Here is a 26,350-nt window from a genome sequence, read left to right as displayed (position 1 = left end):
AATGCATGTCAACTGTTTAGTCCTAGGACTTAAATGTGAGACGGTACATTTATTTACTTTTTCCTGACATATGGGCATGTCATGTGTTAATAATAATGACTAAAAAGATTTTTATAGAACTCAAAAAAAATGTTCTTAGTACCTCGAAGAAGAATCTCAGCATGAGGGCAAGAGCTCCAAAGCAGAATCCTGGTCCCACCTGCTGTGTGTAGACAGATTTTTCTGGATACAAGCTCTTCTTCTCCTTCATCTTTCGCAGCTTAAATAGAAAGTCAGCAGAATGTGGTTTTCAGTAAGAGCTCTAGGTTGTATTAGGCAATTACAGGGAAGATCAAAACGTTTATAAACAAAAAGGATCATACTGAATAATTGTACACTACATCATTTAGCCATTATCATGTTAAATGTTTCACCTATTTCAGCACTAAAGAACATAAAACCAATGTTATTTAGATATTTCTACATTGACTGTCCATGTTAAAGACAGAATTTTAATACCTCATAATGTACAGTATGGAAAGTGGGTAGCATTGTTGCCTCACAGCTCCTTGTTCTGATCACTGCTGGCTTATATGTTCTCCCCATGGCACTCGGATTTCTTTTTGTATCCCAAACATGTGTGTTGGACTAGTTGCTGGCTCTCAACTGGCACTATATGAGTGAGGAGTGAGTGCAAGAGGAGGGGTTTGATCCCAGGTACTGAACAAGCATCAGGGAATTTTAAAGGTGAACCTGATTGTTGTGATAAAGACATTTGCACCCTGAAGCAGTGGTCCAGTAAGCATGAAACTGCATAGCAAGCAAGTATGGTAAAGTTTGGTCTGTTATGTTAATCAACTGCTACTGCTGCATTTGATAGAACACCAAAGTCGAGTAGTTCACCAAACAGATTATGATTGATAGGGGCTAAGTCATTGTTCTTTGTGAGGCTGAGTGGTCAGCCCGACGTATAATAAAAGAAGTGGCAGCAGTTAAAGCTGCCCAGTGTAGCTGCAAAAAAGGAGGGTAACCAGGTCATGCAATTGCTAACATGCACATTTCAGTGCTTTCTTCCATGTACAATATAAAAATGTGCCTAGCATTGACAAACTCATGCTTGTTCCTCAGTCCTCACTCATTCATTCATTTATTCATTCATTCATCAATTTTCTAAACTTTCTGATAAAATGTTGTGTTCATGGGGAGTTGCAGACTGTTTTGACAACCCTGGACACAATGCAGAATCTACCTCTGATAAGGGTCAGTCCATCTCATGACACATTTATTAACATATGGATATTTGACTAATCTATAGTTGAAATGTAAACTAATCTGCATGTCTTTAAAATCTTTAAGAAACCTGATTACCAAGAGAAAATCCATATGAACATGTGGAGATTATGGTTTGAGTGTGATTCTGTTAAGACAGGCTATGGCGTCTCACTACCCTTCATTGGAATAAGCAGATTGAGAAAATAAATGAATAACCATTCTGAACATACATCGCACAACATTTTCAAACCCGCTTAATGCAATTCAGGGTTATGATTGATGGTAGTATATACTGGTAACATCAGGCACAAGACAACAGCCAACCCTAGAGTTCAATCATGTTAATAAACTGATTACAATAATTTAGAATTGTTAATTTAATATAAAAGATATTTTTTGTGCATATGGCAGGAAACTCCACAAAGAGAGAGGCTGGACATAGGTTTCAAACTCGGGGTTCTTGATCCCTTAGGCAGAAAATTCTGAATATTATGTTGAACTATTATTATTGCCATCCATTTTAATTTTAAGTGATTTAGCTTTGATAACAGCATTAAAACTAATCTTGATTAGAAATTAATTTATTTTACATACCCATGTAACGGTGATGATCAGTACTGCTGTCCCAATTGGGCCAGAATAGATGCCATACCCATATCGATCCTGGTAGATACGGACCGCAGAAGTGAGAATCCCAAGCATTGTAAGTGAAGACCTTTTAGGCTCATCAAAGTCACCTAGAGCTTTGCAAGTTAATAATTCAAAATGCAGCTAGTATTCAGTTTTCAATTCAGTTAATCTTATTTTTCTATAGCACACTTCATTGAGTACTGGGTCAGAGCATGTGCACATATCTGCAATCATGGTACATTAGTAGCAAATTGCTAAACCGTACAACATTTACATACAGTACATGGAACACAACTACATCCATCCATCCATCCATCCACTTCCGCTTATCCGAGGTCGGGTCGGGGGGGCAGCAGCTTGAGCAGAGATGCCCAGACTTCCCTCTCCCCGGCCACTTTTTCTAGCTCTTCCGGGAGAATCCCAAGGCGTTCCCAGGCCAGCCGGGAGACATAATCCCTCCAGCGTGTCCTGGGTCTTCCCCGGGGCCTCCTCCCGGTTGGACGTGCCCGGAACACCTCACCAGGGAGGCGTCCAGGAGGCATCCTGATCAGATGCCCGAGCCACCTCATCTGACTCCTACTCTGAGCCCCTCCCGGATGACTGAACTTCTCACCCTATCTTTAAATAACTACATTAAACTCAGAATAAAATAGACGAATTTCAATTTGGTGAATATCAACAAATCAGAAAAAATATAAAGTCCTTTAACATTATAACTGAGACATGGCCAGTTTATAGCAGAAGAGAGGAAAATAGTATAAGCAAATGTAAGTATATAAGTGTAAGATAATGAATATGTAAAACAAAGAGAAATGACATTAGGAAGTTTACTTGTTAGATACATTACCCAGTTAGTCGTTGTGAAAGTCATCTAATGTTTATAATTTTTCAAATCTCTTGATTAAGTAATATGTTTACAAAATGGATATTTCATAGGAGAAATCTGCATTCATAATGATATTTCTTAAAAGGTGTCTTTACCTTGCATTAGTATTGTTATATTTTGATTTTAGTGCTTTAGGACTAGGGATGCACCGATACCACTTTTTTGGAAAACGAGTACGAGTACTTGCATTTCAGTACTCGCCGATACCAAGTACTTGCCGATACCGAGTACTTAATAAAAACATGATTTAAATTTACAGGTAAAAGCTTTAGTCATATAATTTAACAAAAAAAAAACAAGAAACTCTCGTCTATCCACTGGGAGGTTAGGCTAATTAGCGACACGGGGCTAACACTGCTTGTCCAAATATCCGTGGTGAACCTAAACGCAGAGGAGGCTTGCAGTAGGCTGTGGATATGTTTTTTCACGGAGTCGTGTAGTTTAGGCAGCTCCGTGTCAGTCATGTAGCGGCGGCTTGGGACATCATATCTGGGCTCCAGAACATGGAGGAGACGCAGGAATCCCACATTTTCTACCTCCGAGAGTGGCTGGTCACTCAATGCAATGTACTCGATAATTGCCTGTGTTATTTTCACAGCACGTGGATTGTCTCTGGACATTTTCTCTCGTCTTGCAAGAGTTTGCTGCAGCGTGGGTTGTGTTGGTTTAGAAGCGTGGGTAAACTCTTTGTACTCGTTGTCGTGTTGGGATTTTAGGTGCTTGATTAAATTACTTGTGTTAAATGCGCTACCTTTTGAGCCTCCTCTGGACAATTTCGCTGAGCACAATTTGCAGTCCGCCTTTGTTTTGTCGTCTTCATTCACTTTGAAATAGTTCCACATGGCTAGGGTTACCACGTTTAATACAAAAAAATAAGGGACGCATACTGCAGCTGGGGCCACATCCCGTATTACCCAATCAAAAGTAGGAAAGGAGGCATCTTCATAAAATGCGTGTGGGATGATTTGCATGAGACGCTGCTTTAAAAAAAATGATAAAAAAAAATACGGGACAAAACCCGTCCCGTATTGATTCAAAACGGGACGCGCAATTTCATTCTCAAATACGGGACCGTATTTTAAAGGATGGGTGGCAACCCTACACACGGCTGACATGTCTCGCCTCGCCTTCTCCCCGCTCTGAGCTGCAGCCAGGGCCTGGGGGCGGGCACTCGGCGCCTGTGATTAACCCCTTACACGCCGCTTAAACATAGACATTTCTCAGACCGTGGTATCGGTCCCCGGTATCGGGGGACTTTTAACGAGTACTTTAGAAAATGTGGTATCAAGGCCGATACCAGATACCTGTTTCGGTATCGGTGCATCCCTATTTAGGACACAATACTGTCTTTGAAGAAGATCAGGAAGTTGACTCATTCACATACTTTGTGCAGTCTGAAAATACTATATTTATAAATGACGTGCACATTAACAGGAGAATGGGGTGATGAAGGTAACCTATCAGGACACATGCAAAGCGTAATGAAGCAACAAACTAGTATTTTTTGAAAACAAACACTGACTCATAAATTCAATATTGTTTCAGCAAGAGTCAAAACCTAATACATAAAAACTGATTTTGAACATTAAGTAAAGGTTAAGATTTAAGTACAAAGGAAAGGTAAGTTTTCCATTGCTATATCTGATTTCTACCTGAATGATGCACAGGTTTGTACACCTTATGTTGTAATGCTAATAAGTAAAGAATCCTAATTAAGATGAAATGTGGCTGTTGAAGGTATGTAGCTACTTAATAATGCTAGACAAATGTTAAGTTTAAGGGATCGCAGAAGTTAACCGATACATGGATAAACCAGACCATCTAAGTGCTAATCTAGATTAAAATGGCCCAAAGATACAAAGCCTTGTATGATATCAAGTACAGTTTTAATTCTAAAGGTTCAAAACCCTCTTATCTCTCATGCTTATCAATGACATATATCAAGATAACAAAATATATACATACCAATAAGAGTGACCCACATGGAGATTGCTGTACCATAGACACTAAAGTATTCCAAGATTTCATACCTCATGAAGCACAGTACTGAGAATCCCGGGCCATCACATGCATGGTATAACTGCAAGACATGTATGCACTGATGTTATTAAAATTCATAAGTGGCAAATCAGCAAAAGGTACCATAGCTTCAACCTTGAAAAGAGTGGCTATCATCATTTTTCTTACTGTTAATGGTTTTTGTTAATATCATTGTTCTAACTTTGATGATCATAAACATTAGTAAAGGATGCATATAGTGCAGAGCACATATCTAGCAAAATCACACGATTTGATGTTAGGACTACTACTTCTATTAGAGTCCTTACACACATTAAGGGTTAAGATCCTGGGATGGAGATGTAAGGAGTTTAGACTGGGATGTCCATAATAATGGGTGCTTATATAAACTCAAGTATATATACAGAAACCCCAGTGAAACACAAGATCAATAATTTGTACAAATGATAAGACGGATACTACTTTAAGTTCAAGACAGTTAAAAATAAAGAGGTGATTAAAAAACAACCCGTGATACTAATGTCACAAAATTTTGTGAGTGCAAATTGAGAAAACCTTTAATAAATTCAGTTAATAAATATGATAGCATATTTTTTAACCATATGATACAAAATTCTTTTTGAAACAAATTGGTATAAACTTTTAGAGGAGAAATGGGGTAACTGAAGAAATCATGCAAAATAAGCTTAAATCAATATTAAAAACAGTAATAGGATAAGCGACTCATCTCTATAATTGAAGATTTGTTTTATGCAATCTCTCAACTGTATCAGCTATTAGAAAAATGACATCAGTGTAGTTTTGTCCTATCTTGTTTCTGAACATTACTATATTTCTTTTTTGAAATCTTGTGTTTTTCAGTCATTTAATGGCCACAGATGTGGCATGTCACAAGGCAACGTGTTGTACACCTGTATGTTTTCTGTCTGAATATTAAGACCTTTCTTTTTTCAACAACATTTGAACATAATCAAAATACTATTTAGGGAGCTTTGTGTGGTTGTAACTCTCGTTGTCATTTTTAACTAATACTGTCTTGTGTTTTGGCCTTTGTAAAATATCCTTCAGCTTCTAGTGAAAGAGACTCTGCTTGCTTATTGATGAATCTTTCCAGAAAAATATTTTTGCTACACATAAAACAAATCCTTTCAGACTGGACTGTTCCATATATCCTTACAGTTCACATTCTCATCCAGTTTGTGCCAATTTTCTACTTTCCATCATTTGTCCTTTGTAGCACCTTTTTATTTTAAATTTAAAGCATGGACTTGCTTTGATTTTTTTAGTAGTCAATGGAGACATTGATATAAACACAACTATATTCAAAATCCTTCACAGAAAAATAAGATATTATGGAAAGACCATTAATATAGAAACAGATCTCACTTGACACCATCTGGGAAATTTGAAATTACTGATCAGGAAATAGAAAATGCATTTAATGCTGATTTTTCATCTATTTTTACGATGTCAGAAATTACTGTAGGGAATTTTCAGGCCAAATTCTGTGTATTACAGATAGTCATATACTGTGAAAGAAAATTTAACTGCTTGAAAGCTATTAAGGGTTAAAAGCTGTTTTGCCATAACGACAGGTTATACATATAGGCATCTGTCATAAAACAGGTTGCAGTAAGCTGACCAAGGACAACGTCTGTTAGACACAGGAAAGATGACCTTTCCTTCTTTATGGGCCCGTCAGACACGTACACAAAAAGAAATGTTTGGCCGATTTGCGCAATATAAAATGAAAATACTTAGATACTGTTTCATAAGTAATGGAAGAGGGAGGAAAATGAATATAAAAACATAGAAAATACAAAAAAATACAAAAAAAGGTGAAATTTGCTTTTCTGATTTACAAAGCATGAATCCATGTCCTCATCTGTGATTGAATAAAAGCTGATTGATTGAACTATTCCTGTCTTGCTCTGAGATCTTCTTCCACAATACGTTAAAGATTAAAAGGCCAACAACAAGTTTCTAAGAATGGACAGAATTGGAACATTAGAGCAGTTTTGACAAAATTATACCATTCAGTCCAATAAGCTTGTCAACCCTGCTCCTCTAATTTCTCCAAAATCTACCACATTCTTTGGAAACATATTCCAAGTACAGTCGTTTTTTCCAATATATCTATGGTTCTCAATGTAAAGCAAAATGTAGAACTGTACAGTGGGTATGTGAAATCTACTCTTGTAGATGTGTTTGCATCTGTGCTCAGTGTCGTTTTTGGAGAATTTAGTTTAGAGTCAGGATCTGCCTATAGTAATTCTTTTCATGATTTTAAACAAATGTCACCTCATGATTTCCGTTTGCTTAAACTTAAAAGGTTCAGTTCCTTCAATTTTCTAAGTCCTGGAATTGCTCTGGCTGTTCTCCTTTGGACTTTCTCTAGCCCTGTTATTTATTTTTTGTGAAATGGAAACCAAAACTGCATGTAGTTTTTTTTTCTCCAGCCTCCCTAGTGTTTATTATAGCTTAAAACTATGTGCTATAAAACTAGTGTCTATCCCATTTATTATCAAATAAGTATTATTTTTATCATTACCTGCACAAAATGTTAGGTGTTATACATTTGGCCCAAAGTAGTTAAGATCAGCGTTATAATTTCAAAGGTGAGTCCTTGATTATCTTTAGAACAGCAGTGATGTATGAATATTTATCTTCCTCACAAATCCAATGTTTTAGGCTTGAAATCCCAGTCTGTTTACATTTAGTAGAGCCTTTGTGTTCTCTTTTTTATTATTAAAAGAAATGCATTTTCTTAGTAAAATGGGGTAGACATTTCTGGTTATACTGGTTTAATGTATGAACACTAGTACAAATTTTACATACTGTAAAGACTAGCAATAAATACCTTTCATTATGCTGAAATAGGTTGTGATAATACATCTAACTGAAAGAAAATGAATCAAGCACAGTTTTTAAACATTATGCAAATTTTCAGTGAAATTTGCAATATTTCATAAATTTAATGAATGATTTCATCAATAAATAGGGAAATGATAGGAGGGATTTTTGGGTATTTTTATGACATACTCTCCCTAGTCCCAAAAATGGGTTAGTGAATCAAAATATATTTTGCAGAAGTTTGCATGTACTTAAGAAAGCAATTGTATGCCCAAATTAACCTAAGATTCACATTTGAAAGACTTACCATTTCTAAAATAAAAGCAATGAAAACCAAGCAGAAGATGTTTCAAGAATTAAAAAGATGTTTAATTTCACAAAGACAAGCTTTAGCAAACAAGCTGTTCAGAAAACTGAATTAAAGTTTCATGTCTGTAGAGTATACACAGACGCATAACAGCTTGTTTATGCGTCATCTCATAAAGAGCAGGCAGGCAGCTAATCACAACTACTTGAATGGTTTAACATGCAAAATAATTAGCTGAGTAGTGATCTTATTTAACCTGACTTGGAACTGCTCTTATGCTAGAAATAAACTAAAGATTATTATCAAGAAAACACAACAATCCCAAAGGCTAAATTAGAATATTCAAAACAACCAGCACAATAGGACTGTCTCAGCAGGCTTAAAGTAAGATGGTACCTGACCAAATGTGATAATATAGACAGATGGACGTATAAATTCTCAAAACTGATTAACCTAATTAAGGTTGAGAGGGTTGCAACTAATCCCACCAGCACTTGGAGCTAGGCAGGAAGCATAATTTTATGGTCAATTCAGTTATGTTATTTTTTGGTAACAGCCATTAAGAATAATTACTAAAAAAAATGGTTAACACTGCTTCATCACAGATCCAGTGTCCTGGTTTCAAATCTTGTATTAAGTTGTCGTTTGCATCGGATTTGCAGTTCTCAACCATGTCTGTGTGGCTTTTCCGTCTGGTACTCTGCTTTTCCTTCCCCAAACAAATGCTTTACAGGTTAACTTGAGTTAGCCCTGTGGTGGTATGATGCCTCTCAGGGGCCATTTCCTCCCTTGTACCTTAGTTGCAGAATAGTCTGAAGTTCTGTTATCCATTAAATGAATTAGTCAGATTTTGTAATGGATGGATGTATTTCTTCATTGTAAATGAAACACTACAACAGTTTCCACCACTAAATACAGAAAAATATTCATAAAAAACTTGGTGTGGTATCTTGAGTTGAGTCCTGCTTCTCACCCAATGCTACTCTGACTCTAGATGATCCTGAAATTGGATTTAGTACATACTTTGGTTACAATGTGCATATGTGTGTACTGTGAGATGCAATAAAATAACTCCATTTTAGTTGGAATATGTATAACCCGGATTATATGGTGTGTCTAAAGGCAAGCCTAGGTGGGAACCCAAGTTATCTTTCTCCCTTTCCTAGGCATGGGGTGGAGTCCAGATATTCACCCTGCTGTTCTGAACCTCAGAGCCTAGCACATTTTGATAGGCCCGAAGCCTTGTCATCATGTACCTTATAGCCCTAGTCCTGTTTGACCGTTCAATGAAATCCTCGAGTTGGTACCCCTCCTCGCCTGAACATCTGAGACCAGAAAAGTGTAAGATTCTACGTCAAATTAATATTAAAACATTTTACCTTATTTATTAAAGCACAGAGCAGAATTAAATAAAAGAAGACTAAATGAAACGAATACAGGTAAAATTCTATTATAACGAATATCTTTACAATGAAATTTTCATTAACACAAAGTATTTTTATGGTCCCGACAGTTTCCCCATATGACGTGAGTCTATAGAAACCTCGTTACTATGAAGTACATTCAGCAGATACTTTCATTATAACAAAGTGCCCAAATGACCTTGAAATGCCTGAATGAATCATCTGCAGAGCAGCTAGTTCTGTGGCTGCAGCTCAGTTGTTCACAATGATCCCCAAACAGAAACATTGTAATTTTTTTTTTCTTTCTTCGATCATCCCTCGTACTGTTTTTTTTTTTTTGCCCTTTTTGTTTCTTGCGGTTTTCAGTGATACCTTTTGCTTATTGCTCGTCATCATTTAAAAAACATCCTTTGGAATTTAATTCATTAGAAAAAAACTCTCGATGGCGGCAAAAAAAAAAATAAGACATTGCCAGTGATATCGGAATTTCGCCATCAACGCTGTCAACTTTCTTGAAAGACAGAGCAAAAAAAGAAAAACAATCTCGGGTTCAAAACGTATGTGAACTGCTGCATTTGAAGATGTCGAAAAAGCAGTTTTTATGTGGTTCAGAGATGCTCGTTCAAGAAACATTCCTATTAATGCGGCACTCATTCTAGAAAATGTGAGGGTTGTAAACTCTCTTGGGACCTCCCCTAACTGGACAACACGCCAAAGAGCGTTGCGAAGTTTGATCTCCGTGTCTATGGAAGACTGTTTATCTGTTGCCGGGGCAACAGCTAGCTCAAAGATATTCTGCGTCTCTCCGCCAAAGCAAACAGAAAAGATATCGATGGGTGATGCAGCCTGACTGCTGTGTCTGTGTATAGCAGAGTGGCAGATCACGCTACAATAAATAAGTGTGCCGTTCCTGTTTCAAGCTGAATAAAGTTGGTTTTCCTAAAGTACTGAGACTCAGCCTCGTTTTTTGGGGTGCAAGACAGGGACTAATAGCGCGACCCCGATCTTTTATGATTTGCTTCTGTGTCACTTCACTGCAGCGCTATGAGCCTGTTTTTGCCCTGCCCTGGCAACGGACAAACAATCTTCCACAGATGCTGCAATTGCGCTTCGGGAAAGTGTATTATCGCAAGGAAATGCTGAGAAAAATTCTTGTCAGCATAATTTGTAGGCAGGAGGAGATTAAAATGAACACAAAAGAAGCTATTGAAATGATTGCAAATGCCTGGGTGCAAGTTAAAGAAAGCACTATACTAACAAATACAGAATCTTATTACAACGAAATTTTCGTTATAACGAAATATTTTTTAGGTCCCTGGGAGTTCGTTGTAATGGAATTTTACCTGTATTAACTACAATAAGCTAACGTATATCCTACCTAACACATAATCTCTATAACACGTTTAAAGTATAAGTAATAACTACTAATATAAATGACCATTACATTCACTTGTCTCTTATACTAATTTTAGTTACAGTACATTTAGTCAAAGTTCTCAAGCTTACTATGTCTAGCATGTCTATTTATTTATTTAAATAATTCTGAGCAGAAAGCTTCCCTAATGACATGTCTTTGTGCAAAAGATCATTTAAACTAGGGCCCATAAAAAGCAAACCTATCCTTGTGGTTTTGAAGACTTTGTGTAAGCCATTCATTAGAATTTTTCCTAACCTTTTCAGCTCAGCTTTATTGGTCATATTCCAAATGTTCTAGGTAAACTGTTAACATTTCACACGTTAATGTTTGTTTTCTAGACCTCATGTGTCACCAGTCTATTTCTAAGCAAAATCAGTTCTCAGGCCAGTGTTTATTGTGTTCCTGACAGGTGTTGCAGACACTAGAGTAAACCAACAAATTTAGGAAAATAGAGTAATGAAAATTATTTTGACATGTTACTGTTTTTTGCACATCACTTTTTTATTTCTGTAATCAACTTTTAGCTTAACAGAGACTATACTTTTTCAGGAAGCCTAAAAAAGCTCATTTACCCCTTCAACTGCTAATAAATTTTCTTCATAGCACTATGGAAAGTATACTCTGTTATTGTGCAACAGTGGCTGCTCTGCTGCCAGTTGAAGATGTTTACAGTGTGGCCCAGTGGGTCATTGGGACTGAACAACCTAGCTGGAGGATGTCTACACTTGCCGGTTACATAAGAAGACCAGTAGCATTATCAGGGACCCAACACACCATGGACACTGTATGTTTGCCTTTTTACGATCTGGCAAATGGTACAGGACAATCTGTATTTGTACAAATACAGGTACGCAGATTGCGGAACAGCTTCTTTCCAAGAGATAGATAGATAGATAGATAGATAGATAGATAGATAGATAGATAGATAGATAGATAGATAGATAGATAGATAGATAGATAGATAGATAGATAGATAGATAGATAGATAGATAGATACTTTATTAATCCCAATGGGAAATTCACATTCTTCAGCAGCAGCATACTGATACAAAAAATAATATTAAATTAAAGAATGATAACAATGCAGGTGAAAAACAGAAAAACAGACAATAACTATGTATAATGTTGAATGTTAACGTTTACCCCTCTGGGTGGAATTAAAGAGTCGCATAGTTTGGGGGAGAAACGATCTCCTCAATCTGTCAGTGGAGCAGGACAGTGACAGCAGTCTGTCGCTGAAGCTGCTCTTCTGTCTGGAGATGATACTATTAAGTGGATGCAGTGGATTCTCCATAATTGATAGGAGCCTGCTGAGCGCCCTTCGCTCTGCCACAGATGTTAAACTGTCCAGCTCCATGCCAACAATAGAGCTTGCCTTCCTCACCAGTTTGTCCAGACGTGAGGCGTCTTTCCTCTTAATGCTGCCTCCCCAGCACACCACTGCGTAGAAGAGGGCGCTCGCCACAACTGTCTGATAGAACATCTGCAGCATCTTATTGCAGATGTTGAAGGACGCCAGCCTTCTAAGGTAGTATAACCGGCTCTGTCCTTTCTTGAACAGCGCATCAGTATTGGCAGTCCAGTCTAATTTATCATCCAGCTGCACTCCCAGATATTTATAGGTCTGCACCATCTGCACACAGTCACCTTTGATGATCACTGGGTCTATGAGGGGTCTGGGCCTCCTAAAATCCACCACCAGCTCTTTGGTTTTGCTGGTGTTCAGGTGTAGGTGGTTTGAGTCGCACCATTTAACAAAGTCATTGATTAGGTCCCTATACTCCTCCTCCAGCCCATTCCTGATGCAGCCCACGATAGCAGTGTCATCAGCGAACTTTTGCACATGGCAGGACTCCGAGTTGTATTGGAAGTCTGATGTATATAGGCTGAACAGGACCGGAGAAAGTACAGTCCCCTGTGGCGCTCCTGTGTTGCTGACCACAATGTCAGACGTGCAGTTCCCATACTGAGGTCTGTCTTTAAGATAGTCCATGATCCATGCCACTAGGTATGAATCTAATCCCATCTCTGTCAGCTTGTCCCTAAGGAGCAGAGGTTGGATTGTGTTGAAGGCGCTAGAGAAGTCTAGAAACATAATTCTTACAGCACCACTACCTCTGTCCAAGTGAGAGAGGGATCGGTGTAGCATATAGATGATGGCATCCTCTATAGAGATATAGCCATCCTTCCTTCCAGTCTACTCTCTCAAAACTGTACATCATTGTCCTTCTTCCCAGTGCTTTTAAGGACTACTTAATGAGAATTTTAAAGTAATGGTAGCAAATACAACTACCGAGTTTTATTTTTTGTTATATATGGTTATATTTATCTATTTTAGTATCTATTTTAATATTTGTGTTTTATTTTATATTTAGTATTTTATAACCCTGTATTATCTGGTACACTGTTTTGTATTTTTTATATTGTATGGTTTATTTTATTATTCCTTTAGAGGATTGCTGCCACACAAAATTTCATTGTATGCATTTCAATGATGATAATAGTATCTTATCTTGTTTATTAGCTGGTTGGTTGTGATCAGAAGATAACAAACTTTGACTGGGAAGTGAGCTTTAAGAAACTACCTTTCTATCCAACAGCAGAAGTGTAGTAGTTGTGTACTTTAAATGTATATGGCTGGCTGTGATCCTGTAATAGATAAGCATATTAGTAAATGAATTCATCCATCCATTTTCCAACCCGCTGAATCCGAACACAGGGTCACGGGGGTCTGCTGGAGCCAATCCCAGCCAACACAGGGCACAAGGCAGGGAACCAATCCCGGGCAGGGTGCCAACCCACCGCAGGACACACACAAACACACCCACACACCAAGCACACACTAGGGCCAATTTAGAATCGCCAATCCACCTAACCTGCATGTCTTTGGACTGTGGGAGGAAACCCACGCAGACACGGGGAGAACATGCAAACTCCACGCAGGGAGGACCCGGGAAGCAAACCCAGGTCCCCAGATCTCCCAACTGCGAGGCAGCAGCGCTACCCACTGCGCCACCGTGCCGCCCTATAAATGAATTCATGGGTACACAAATCTGTATTGCTAAATTATTTAGATAACCCAGGGATACTATATTATTTTAGTATTACCTGTAATAAACTATAATTTTACATGCACAGATTAAATTGGAAGTAGGAGTGTGTATATTATATGTGATAATACCCTTTTCAGTTTATACAGTAAATATTTTTACAACGTGGATATCAAGTTAGTGGGCAAATTACCACATTTATATTTATGGCAATAGGCTGTTAATGCTGCATACAGTATGTAATGATGAAGATGAAACTTTACAAAGGAATGCAGGGTAAGATATGTAGTTTCTTCCTGTTGTGGAAAGCAGCCCAGACACAGACAGGCGGACACCGAAGGTTCAAATTCCAATACACGTTTATTCATTTCTGCTATATTACAAAGTGCCACGCACAACCCAGTGCCCCTGCACCAATCACCCTTAGTCCAGGCCTCTCTCTGCAATGCCTCTTCTCCTGACCGCCTCCACTCCTCTCCTTCTAGCTCCGTCCTCTTCCACCCGACTCCAGCCATCGAATGGAGGGAGGTTGCCCTATTTAAGCTCACCCAGACATGCTCCAGGTGCCTCCCGATAACCTTCCGCCAGCACTCCCATGTGTGGCGGAAGTGCCGGCTGTGCAGCTGGAAGCACTCCGGGTGTCCCTGGTCTTCTTCCCCCCAGCACTTCCGGGTGTGATGGAAGTGCTGAGGGCCAGGGTTCCACAGGCATCGGGGTGCCCCCAGGCGGTGACCATGGGCCCCTATAGGGTAGAGCTTCTAAGCTCTGTTCCCGTGGTCCCCAAAGCCACCCGGCCAGTTGCCCCCTCGTGGGCTGGAGGAGGCATAAGCCCTCCTTCGGTCCTTCTGGGTGTCCCGGCTGGGTGCCACACTGTATAGCCTATTTGAGTTATCTGCATCATGAAGAGATACAGTACCACTCAAACCAGCGTTACATATAACTATGTACAAACAAAGATGTCTAATGCTTTATCATAACAAATGTAAATAATGTATACAACTGAACAGAAACCACATTAAAGTTAAACTGGAAAGCATTTTTGTGTACTTTTAGGCTCAAATTTAATAACGGCATCAATGAATAAACAAATAACAACTAGAGTCTGTGATCTTCAATATTACTGTTCAAGAGTCACAAAACATACACTAATTCAATAATTTATATTCAAGAGGCTCAGAGTTGTCATAAATATGAGCTGGTGTCCTGTTGTTCAGGTATCACTGTCTGCATTTGAGGGGACATAATAGTCACTTAAGAAAGCACTGCTGACGCAAATCAGCTAAATTGTTTTCCTTCATAACTTATATGAAGAACACCAGACGATTAAAGATGATAAACATCGGGCAGTAAATAGTTTCTAAATACCACATATTAGTTAGTCTGGACTTTTTGCCAAATCTGCATCTTTTGTGCCTGTTTTATGGAAGCAATTGCACATTAGAAATAGCACCAATTATACTGTACATTAAATACTTAATAGCATTTAACAGTGTATAATAATGATATTGTATGTTGTTAGTATGTAGAATGTGCCTTAGGGAAATTAATTTATGTGTTGCTTAGTAGAGATGTGGAATTAACCTTGTGAACTTGCCTGGTGCAATCCTTGCCTCTTAACTCAAATGATGACTTTAAATTTCTATACCTGCCTATATTCCCTTGTTTACCATTAAAAAAAAGAAAAAGAAATATACATGTATTGGGGTTGTCAAGATACTTCTCTATTTCTGTATGGTAGCTTGAAGGGTTAGAGAGACACTGTCACAACTAGAGATCAAAATTACTTATTTAAAGAAATATGATATATATAATATAATATATTGTCGCAGGAGGCAGGGGGACAGACCTGGCTGGGATGCCTGGAAGGACCGGGAGATGGCGTATTCGTCCTCCAGGCCACGAGGGGGCAACTGCCCTGGATTGGGAGAGGACCACGGGAGAGGAGCAAGGAGGCTCAAGCCTGTTGGGGCCCGTGGCCACTACCAGGGGGCGCCCCGAGCCTCAGGGGGCCCGGGAAACGTGTACTTCCGCCACACCCGGGAAAATGGAGGATGATCCTGCCAGGGACTCCCAGAGTGTTTCCGGGTGCAAGAGCAGCACTTCCGCCACACCAGGAAGTGCTGCCGGAAGAACATCAAGCACCTGGAGCACATCTGGGTGAGAATAAAAGGGGCCGCCTCCCTCCAATCAGGGAGCTGGAGTCGGGAGTGGGAGCAGGACGAAGCTCCCGTGGAGAGAGGAAAGGTGGCCCACAGACAGAGAGAGAAGCCCGGGGGAAAGGTAATTGGTGTGAGGAGCACAGTGTGCTGTGCGGGACTGTGTTGTGTTTATTGGAAGGAGAAAAATAAACGTGTGTTTTATAAAGATGTGGTGTCTGTCTGATGGTGTCCAGGCATATCTCACGATATATATATACTTATTTATAACTAGATTTATCTTCAGTTAATACTTTTGTTCAAAAGTTTCAGAGACTGTTACACATTCAAAAGTTAACAAAATTCCAAAACAGAACTGTAGTATAGCCTGTAAATATTAGCAATAGTTAATAGTTTTAAAAATTTGACATTAATGAAAACAATATTGAGTAGACAACTTGAGTTAATATTTAAAAGCAAAGGACCAATTATAGAAAGTGAATGAGTGTATTTTTTAAATAGTTTTTTAAATGTCTTTGAGTGTCAAGCAAATTATTATTACTATTGTTATTTTAAAATGTGTATTTATATTTAAATATTATTTTGTGGATAATATGTTGTTAGAGAGTTGCGTTTATTGCTGATATAACACAATAAGCACATCAGTCTGGTTGAAGATACAATTGAATGCTTTCTTAAAAGTGGCTTTTTTTGACAATCTTAATAATGTTTTCCATCAGTTTTCAAAGAAAGAGCACCCAGCTAAATGAACAAAGATATGTGAGCACAAAGACAAATTATAAGTGATCAGTTCTCAACATGCTTGGCGCTAAAGTAACAGAGGTGCTGTGTTCCATGGGACACTTTTGTTTGAAGGCTGCAGTTTTCACTTCTAATTTGGAACAGCACCACAGTGAGTGGGACTGCCGCTATATTTTGGGGAGCGGTGTGTGCATGTGGTAGTCTAGGCATCACAATTTGCTGTCAAAAGAAGGAATGAACAAATCTTGCAACTGTATCCTATTATTTTGCAATTTGTTATGCTATTTGGTTGTCTAATGACAGCTTTTGAGGGAGAGGTAAGCACTTGTGTATCCAGGCAATCAAGTGAGAAGAACTGAACAAAAGTAATAGGTATATGTTTAACCCTACATGTGTTAAGGGGTATATTTAATCCAATCAGTTTAGGATCATAGGAAGCCAGTGATTATTGCAGCAGCACTGGGGGAAAGGCAAGAAGCAAACAGGGTGGATGACAAGCCAGTTCTTTAAAATGCTCAATTACAAAGCCAATCACAAAAGAGTGTGCTGCATGGTGTCCAGTAATAGAAACCTGTAAATAAAGTATCTGTTTAGTTTTAATCCAGTTGTTTGCCAACAAATATTTTTAAACAGTGTGATCAGGTGGTGAAGTGGCTAGTGTTCATACCTTAAATTTTTGGGGGCTCAGGTTTGGGATGGAAAAAGGGGATGTATGTTATTTTCTTTCTAGCACATGAAGGACTAAGTATGTTTTCTTAATGAAGAAGGATTATGAACATGTTTCCAGTATTCAGTATTAAAACAGGTAATAATACTAAGTTAAATGCACACACTCACGGCAATCAATCCACAAAAGCATGGGGAAAATATATATAGTTCTTACAGACCGTGGACTCTTGAAGCAGGAATGACCACTCTGCACAACAACTCTGCTAGTGTTAAAACATCTGTACAGTACTAAACTTTCAAAACTTTAACCTGATTAAAACTAAATGTATATGTATAACTTTTGTTTAGTTCTTATCACTTGATTGCAAGCTCCGTACATACTTAACCACTAACCTCAATAGCTGTCACTAAATAAATGAAGCAGAAAGTTCTTAAAGATTTTAAGGTTGTCACCGTTAATCTTTGGTGATGAATAAATGATCATGTGTGAAATGTTGAAGGAAAAAGAAGAAACCAACTTTAAATGATCTGAATATAGTCTTTATAGAAAGCAAATTATCAGGCAGTGTTTCAAACTTCATTAGGAAAGATAAACAGAAAATGTGAAAGATGACACATTGGCAATTCACATGGTGCAAAGCACTGTCTGAATCCACCCAACTCATTTCTGAAGCTACTTTTTTCTTTACACGTTCATGACCTGTCTGAATCTTTTTAAGTCAAGGAATGAGTAAACTGTGGTTAGAATGCCAGTCCATCACAGGGCACACTCACTCACTCATAGTGGATCTTTATAGAGTTTTCCAAATAACTTTATATGTGCAACTTTGGGATATGATATATATCGATAAAACCCACAGTTATAGAGTGTATCTAGGAATCAAACTCAGGACTCTGCAACAACAGTGCTAGCTGCTGCCTATGTTAGAGGTAGTATATTTATTCATGTTTATACAGAAGATAACATTCTTAACCCCACTTAATACAATACGGAGTCATGGAGGCTGGAGTCTGCATGGGCAGCATCAGGAATAAGACAGGAATTAATGCTAGTCCATGCTCCAGTACACTGCATTCTCAGAACCAGTTTAGAATTGCCTGCCAAACTAACACACTAAAGGAGGTGGAAGGAAGCCAGAATACATGGGTAAAAAGCAACATATACAGAGATCGAATGTGCAAACTCCACTCACTAAGCAAACAGGAATAGGATTTGAACCCTTAGCATGATACTCATCAGACACTGCTATATTTACTGCTCCAGCTGGATACTTGTTATCTGGTAAGAGTGATGACTTTTAAAAGATGTTTTAAGTGTCATAAGGACAAAAGAAATTTTTTCACTAATGCCAAGTTACCTTCAGATGTAAATACAACAGACTTGACAAAACTTTCTAGCCCAAACCCACAAATTGTCATAAATGATCTTACATCTATACTAATAAAAGGCAAAGCCCTCACTGACTCACTCATCACTAATTCTCCAACTTCCTGTGTAAGTAGAAGGCTGAAATTTGGCAGGCTCATTCCTTACAGCTTACTTACAAAAGTTAAGCAGGTTTCATTTCGAAATTCTACGAGTAACGGTCATAACGGTCGACAACGTTCGCCATGTTAAACTTTCTTATTTATGGCCCCATCTTCACGAAATTTGGTAGGCGGCTTCCCTGCGCTAACCGAAACTGATGTACATACTTATTTCGGTGGTATGATGCCACTGTCGGCCGCCATATTGAACTTTCCAACGGTCTTTGTTACTTATGGGCCCATCTTCAAGAAATTTGGTATGCGAGTTCCCAACGCTAACTGAATCCTACTTATGTACATGTATACGTCCATAGCCTGCAGCTCGGTCGCCGTGTGAGCCGGCGTTGGGTCCCCCATTCCCAGGCCTCCCACATAGTTGGCTGCCTGCCTATATAAGGCCGTCTGTCGCTCCGGTCTCTTCATTCCCTTCCTTGCTTCGCCACGGTATTCACGTCTCCCTGCTGATAAACTGCAGCCTTTTTATTTAATCCATGGCTTCTCCGCTGTTTTATTGTTCGTTTATTACGATTATAGTTATTGTGTAGGTATTTTAGACTTAGTTTACATTGTTCAGGTACCCATTTCCTTTATCGTTCCAACCGTACCCCCATTAACATGTCTATCGAGGTGATCACCATCGATCAAAGAACTGTCACTTACCAAGTGGTTTCCATGCCCGGAGATGGCGCCTGCCTTTTCCATTCTCTGTGTTACATATTGCACGGCTATATCAGGCTCACTCTTGATATCCGGAGGAACATTGTGTCTTATGTATTGAATGACTGGGACAGGTTCAAGGTGTGGACTGATGACGGTACAGGAGATAATTATACTACACAGGAGCACTAGAAGAGTGAAATACTTAAGCCCTTTACCTATGGTTCTGCATGTGAGTTGATGGCTGCCGCTGAATTGTTCGGTTGTCGCTTTCAAGTGTACAGAAATGGCCAAATAGTTTACACCTTTGGACAACCGCCAATGCCTCTTAAACATCTTAGATTCACAGGTGACGATTTGAGTAGTGGACACTTTGATGTTTATGAATGTTTAAACTCTCAAAAGCTGAATGCGAAGTTATCGATGAAACCAATTTCCAGTAAGGCTCTGCTTCGCAATGACAATTAATAAGTCTCAGGGACTGACCCTACAAAAGGTTGGCATTGATTTGAGGTAAGATTGCTTTTCACATGGCCAACTGTACGTTGCATGCTCAAGAGTAAGCTCAGCGTACAGCTTGGTCATATTACAACCGGTAGACAGTTATTGAAGTACATAACATGATGAAGCAATTCTGCTTTCTACGTTTTAGTGCCAATACTGATTTGTGATTTGTAGCAATTATTTTAATTATAAAATAATTTTAATTATTTTTATTTCATTACTGAGAATGAGTGGTGAGAAGAGGAGTCAGCAGCATAAAGGTTTTGGCTGGGTACGAAGTAGAAAAAAATCATTGGAGCCACATGGAAGGAGTCATGTAAGATCAGTCACATTAGGGAGCAAGACGGCATTTTACGGTGTATTAGGCTATCACCTCTAGTGATGATAAAATATCAGCCAAATAATGTGGTAAAGAAAAATCCAAAAATTAAGAAGTCACTGACTGTGGACTGTCGCTGTTGCTTGTACATCTTCCCCAAACCTAAATGGCAACCAGAAGAGCACCAGCAACAAAAGAAGGGGTTTTATTAACGAAGCAAGAGAAACATTACAGCAAACAATAAACACACAGGGGTTGAAACAACAGAAACCTAAGCCTTCTGGCTTTCCTGTTTACCCCTTGTTTAGTTCATCTCTAGCCTCCTTACTTGTCAAGCCATTAACAATGACTTCCTAACAACTTCAAGTCCCCTGTATACTGATTGCAGGGGTTTTAAACCCAGATTAGGAAACCCTTCTGGGTAAGCCTTTACAAATGCTTCTGGGCTACACAATTGACACTCAAAGTTCTGCAGGTACCCCTGAGGTGCATGCAGTAGTGGCGCTATCTTTGTTTGCAGACTCCTCAAACCACAGAGTGTGATTGAGGAGGACCAGACAGTCTGTCCTCCACAGTACTACAGCAAGTCTAATCCTTGGTACACTCTAGAGGCCTGGAGGACAGCAAATAAATACGTTGTTACCTGCCCTGTTTTTACACATAATGTCATGTGGTAAAACCATCAAAGTACAGCATTACAATATAAGTTACAGGAGAAAGTAGGGTGAAATGACACCTTTTATTGGCTAACTAGATAGATTACAAATGCAAGCTTACAAGGCAGCTAATCTATTTAGTTAGCCAATAAAAGTTGTCATTTTACCCTACTTTTTCCTGTATCAATCTATGGATAACACAGTACATCACTCTAATGCTAAAGATCAGTTACATCAACATCAGTACTAGGCATTTGAAAGAAGAAATGCAAATGAATGTTCATAAATTTACAATTTTCATGCAGTTGACAATGTGATAAATTGTACTGTATATAGGTAATTCATTATAATGATAACAACTACTCCAAAACAGCAAGATGTGCAAGTTCATGAATGCTTTAAAGTGAGTCACAAAAAATAAACCAATGTGTTTAAAGGGCTCTGGCATTCAAGCCCCAAGGCAGAGCTGAAAAGTCCATTTGAGCAAAGGTGTATTTCTAGAACACTGCAGGGTAGAACAGCCCACCCATTCAACGCAGAAAGCAGGCCCAGGCACAAAAAAATCATATATGCCTAAAAGAAATATTTATCTAGATGTGAAATTGCATTGAGCACATCATACTTATTGGTTATGATGATTAAATTGAGTTTTCTATAAATATTTTAACAACACAGTATATTATACCTGCGGGGTGGGCTGGCGCCCTGCCCGGGGTTTGTTTCCTGCCTTGCGCCCTGTGTTGGCTGGGATTGGCTCCAGCAGACCCCCATGACCCTGTAGTTCGGATATAGCGGGTTGGATAATGGATGGATGGAGCATATTATACTGTATTAAGCTGAGCTTATTATTACTTATTTAACTTTTGCTCAGTGGCCCCATCAGCTGGTAGATGGCGGGCAGTACCCCACTTGACCTAAATGTAGAGATGCTTCTAAATCTATAGAGATTTATTAATGACTCAGGCCTGATTATCTAAAATCAGTTTTGCAGTATTCTGTTGAAGACCCATCCTTGAACAGTGCAAATAGTTGTAATCTCAGACAGCAAAAACCTTGAAAGGCAACATTTCTTAATTCTACAGCACGTTTTTACTTTAGGATAATTCCTCTCTTGTCCTTGCAAAGTAACATAAAAGACACTTACCGCCATGAAGAACATGGTGAAGAAGTAAACCATGGCTTCCATGTGAAAGCCTCGTTTGGCTGCCACACTGACCACTGGCAGAAATGCTAGACTGCTGACTGTTGGCAGTAACATTTTAGCAATTACTGAGCCCATTCCAAACAAGTAAAAAGATGCCTTATATTCAACAGTTTTACAGAAAATTGTTCTTTGTCTGAGTGATTTTTGCTGGTATTGCTTCCTTCTGTTTGCTGTATCTGGGAAAATGAAATGTATGGGTGCATGGGTAAAAAAAAAAAAAAAAAAAAACAGCTGTTCTGTACTGGCTTTTAAATTTTAAATGCCTGACACTGTCTTTTGTAAAGAAGGGGGTGGGTGTGCTGGTCTCTTTAAGGGAGAACGCAGCTGCTACAGGTTGAGCCGACCAGCCACACACTTGTCATGTTGTATTTGTTTGTCATGAGTTGGCAAATTAGAAGATAAATGGAAATCATGTTTCTTAAAATGTAGAAAGTCAATGACTCAATAAAACAGTAGGAAACATGACAAAAGCAACGCTATATTAAGATTAATTTAAGGTAATTATTCTTTAAAAACAATGCCTGCCTGTCTCCTCCTTCAGCAAGTGTGCTTATCTTGAGAAAGTGATTTTTATTATCAGATTAACATGTTCATAGTTCAAAAATAAATAGTTAATAAACTATGTAATAGCTAGTTTAAAAATAATTCACTATCGGTCTTTAAATTCTTTAATGAAAATTGTAGAACCAAGCAGGACATAATATTATTATGAATGTGTGAAATCTCGGGCTTCCTTTCCTTTTATTTAGGCCTTATGCTACACTGTTGGAAGGTTTTTCTTAAATGTACATAACAATGACAGTGTAATACATTCATATTTTTTTTAACTGGTTGTAAATTTAATTCATGTAGGCTGCAGCAGAATCCAGCTCTTCAAACCAGAGCTTAGTGTATAATTAATTTTTTTACAAAGAACAGAGCTGCAGAGTGGAGTAGTGGTTAGTGCTGCGGCCTTAAATTTTTAAGCATCTGGGTTCCATTCCCAGGATAGTTTTATGCATTTGTTTAAGTGAAAAGGTCTAAAACATCAAATCAATGCTGAAAACTCAATGGCACTGGCACGTACAACTCTAATAATTTGACATCCCGGCAGCAAACAAAATGGGCAGCAGCTGTCAGCTGGAGTGACACAGGTGCTACATATCAAAATTGTTATAAACGATGCCTGGGAGAATGAGATGGAAGTGAACTTGGCAGAGAACAGAACGCTGGGCTGTATTTCAGGAACATTACTCAGAGGCAACTTTTTCTATGCAGTACTGTAAGTCTGAAATATACATCTGTTCACTGTCTTTCAATAGTTATAATGAATCTGTTAAAAATGTCAATTTCAAAATAAGAAATACATCAGTCAATTCATTTTTATTTTACATGAACCGATTAATATAAAAAGAATCTATAAATCTATTTTTCATTTATTATTACTTGGATGCTTTTATTCAAGGTGACTTGCAACATGTGAGAGATACAATTGGATAAATACCTTTGGTTTTTCCAAGTCACACAGTATCAGTTCTGGAATTTGAACCCACAACCTCAGGGTTTGAGGTCCAAAGCCTTACCCACTGTGCCACACACATATAATATGCCACACGTTTTATTTTATTTTTATCTACTCATTAACATAAACAATCTGATGTGGCCAGCATATGACTTTCTTAATTTTTACAAGATTTTGTAAAATATATAGTGCCGATTTACCTAGATACTGTATTTGCAAGGGGCAATTTTACTAATGTGCTTGAAAATTTTTAAGTTTAAAAGCTCAAAGTTCCAAATTTTCATTGAAATTCAAAGAAGTTTTTCTTTCAAAGTTCTAAATCCTTATGCAAAACTTTGTGAAGTTTTGAGCAGTGGTTTGGCTGTTGTTGGTATCAGTTTTTAAAAATGGACTTTATATATTTGAGGATAAACAGCTGGAAATCACACAAAACTAAACCAGCTACTAAGACTAATGAGTGAACAGTTTTAGCTAAATTTCTTAAGAATCTATTTATTTGTTTTTTATTTACAGTGTCCACAAGAACATTTTCATGAATACAATAATTCCACCATATGTGAAATATGTGGAAAGTAAATCCATATCAGTCAGCCTTTACCTTATATAGTACCATTACCATGTTTACAAAGCAAACATGATTACAATAAGGTATTAAATATAAAAACGGGTCAGTACAGTAAAATCAAGAAACTTTCACAAAGTGCTTTTGTTGTTCATATCATTTCATCTCAGTTTATTCTTCTTGTGTTTTTACAAATCTTACGATATCCTGACCAACAAAAACTTTCAGTGCAAAAATGGGTAATGTCATTCTTTAACCGACTAGTGGAAGAAAGGCCAGGTCATTGCAAAGACCAGTACATTATACATTAAGATAAAACCCAAAATACAAGGGGCTACACTAAACTTGTCAAAGAACAAAACTGTATTGTAGTAACTGAAAGCAACACAGACCACATGCAGACGGTGGCAGTGAACCTTTCATGTTTACCACTAGTCCAATGATGCCTTGAAATGCTAAAATATAATTTGATTTTACGGAATGTTTAATTTGTTTATTTTTAACTCGTGTAATGTGTCCTCTGCACCCAAGATTCACATCCATATGTTTAAAATGGGGTGTTCTAGGGAGACTTCTCAGCCGTGTTGGATGACATTGACAAGTGGACCATTGGCCTTTGCTTTTTAAATCACAACTCCTACTTTAAGCTCTGCCTTCATCAGTTGAGTTGGTATAGAAATGTCACACTCGGTGGGTTATCTAAATGTTCCCACCCACATTTAAGCAAAATTCATTTACTGTTCTCTCCCTGCCCTGTGAGACTATTTCTTTATTAGCACAATGCTTGAATGCTCTTTAAGATGCCCGGCTACGTTTTATAGTGCGAGCGTGATGACATCTGGTGTCACACTGCATGCTGTTCATGTGCTTAGCAATTGACAGCATCCTAACATCCCATAAAACCAAATGGTGGGTCCATGAAAATAAACTCACCTAAATAATTAATAAAGTATATACAAGCATTAATTAAAATATGAACTCATCATCATGACAATAAATTAATATTAATAAAAAGTTATTAAAGCCTTCCTCACCTAGTGCACTTTTACAAATGCTGACTTGTTACAGTAAAGCACAAAATAACATACAACACTTTATAAAAACATAATGCTAAACACAAAGTCACAATTCAAAGGTACACATAAAGGGACAATTATATATAATTACAGTATATACTTTTTAAATTATGTTCTTAATGCACCTAAATACAAACAGAGGTAAAATAGTTTTGAGTTTATTTAACCGCAACCAAATGGGAGGAAATTCCAGTTCCCAAAAATTCTCTATTGTTGCTCATTATGTTTTAGAAAGTTTTACTTAATGCTATGTGCCATTAGTGTCAAACACCATTCTACAGCACTTCAATTTTAAGTTGGAGTTTGCTGTTGTGCCCAAATGTAGTGTGGAGAGAGACAGTACACCTACTTAAGATTTTAATATTTAATGTATTTGGTTATATTTAACACTCACCAAACCCACACAAAATTCAAATAGCAGCACCTTGTGGATGGGTGCTCTGTGGATGTTGCTGTATAAAATGAACATTCACAAAAAATATAATCAGAACTCTCCTTTGGCATTATTTATTTATTATCATGTGACATCAACAGTATTGCAAAGTGCAGGTCCTTTTCAGCCATATTAACCTGAATGAAAAATTTACTTGGAAGTGTGTTAAGGGTCGATTTTGCTGAACATCTGGTGGGGCTGTGCCCCACTGGCCCTTAATGCGTAATGCCACTGCTTGTCACAGAGATAAACCAACACACAGAATACATTACCCTGACCTTTGTGGGAAATTCGACAAACAGGATTAGTGCTACGTGTTGTTCTCAGTGGCCTGATTGCATCAAATTTGTTCTATTAAAACATTTCATCTATGAGTTTATCAGTCACTCATATTAAATAGGATGAATTGTGCCCCTCTCCTCTTTAAACAAATTCTTTAATTCTGTGATGTTACAGACATTTCTTGCAAGAACAACTCTCTTTATTTATTTTTTTTAAACATTTTATTGAATTTATTAAAAGCAAATAA

The 26,350-nt window shown here is 38.0% G+C and overlaps 1 protein-coding gene across 2 annotated transcripts in view; it reads right to left on the bottom strand.

Annotated features, from left to right (window-relative positions):
- Positions 1-22,430, bottom strand: part of mymk (myomaker, myoblast fusion factor) — a 35,658-nt gene extending 13,228 nt beyond the window's left edge. The window contains exons 1-4 of one of the 2 annotated variants that reach the window (XM_028808877.2): positions 22,190-22,430; positions 4,733-4,847; positions 1,846-1,994; positions 143-259 (exon numbers count right to left, since the gene is read on the bottom strand). In XM_028808877.2, the coding sequence (XP_028664710.2) occupies positions 143-259; positions 1,846-1,994; positions 4,733-4,847; positions 22,190-22,324 (516 nt within the window). In that variant the 5' untranslated portion in view covers positions 22,325-22,430. The remainder of the gene's footprint in view (positions 1-142; positions 260-1,845; positions 1,995-4,732; positions 4,848-22,189) is intronic. The other variant, XM_028808876.2, reaches the window with a different exon arrangement.
- Positions 22,431-26,350: the final 3,920 nt, after the last annotated feature.

Source organism: Erpetoichthys calabaricus, chromosome 9, assembly GCF_900747795.2.
Source record: "Erpetoichthys calabaricus chromosome 9, fErpCal1.3, whole genome shotgun sequence".
Lineage (NCBI taxonomy): Eukaryota > Metazoa > Chordata > Cladistia > Polypteriformes > Polypteridae > Erpetoichthys > Erpetoichthys calabaricus.
Note: the sequence above shows the minus strand (reverse complement) of the source record. Positions and strands in the feature narration are given on the sequence as shown.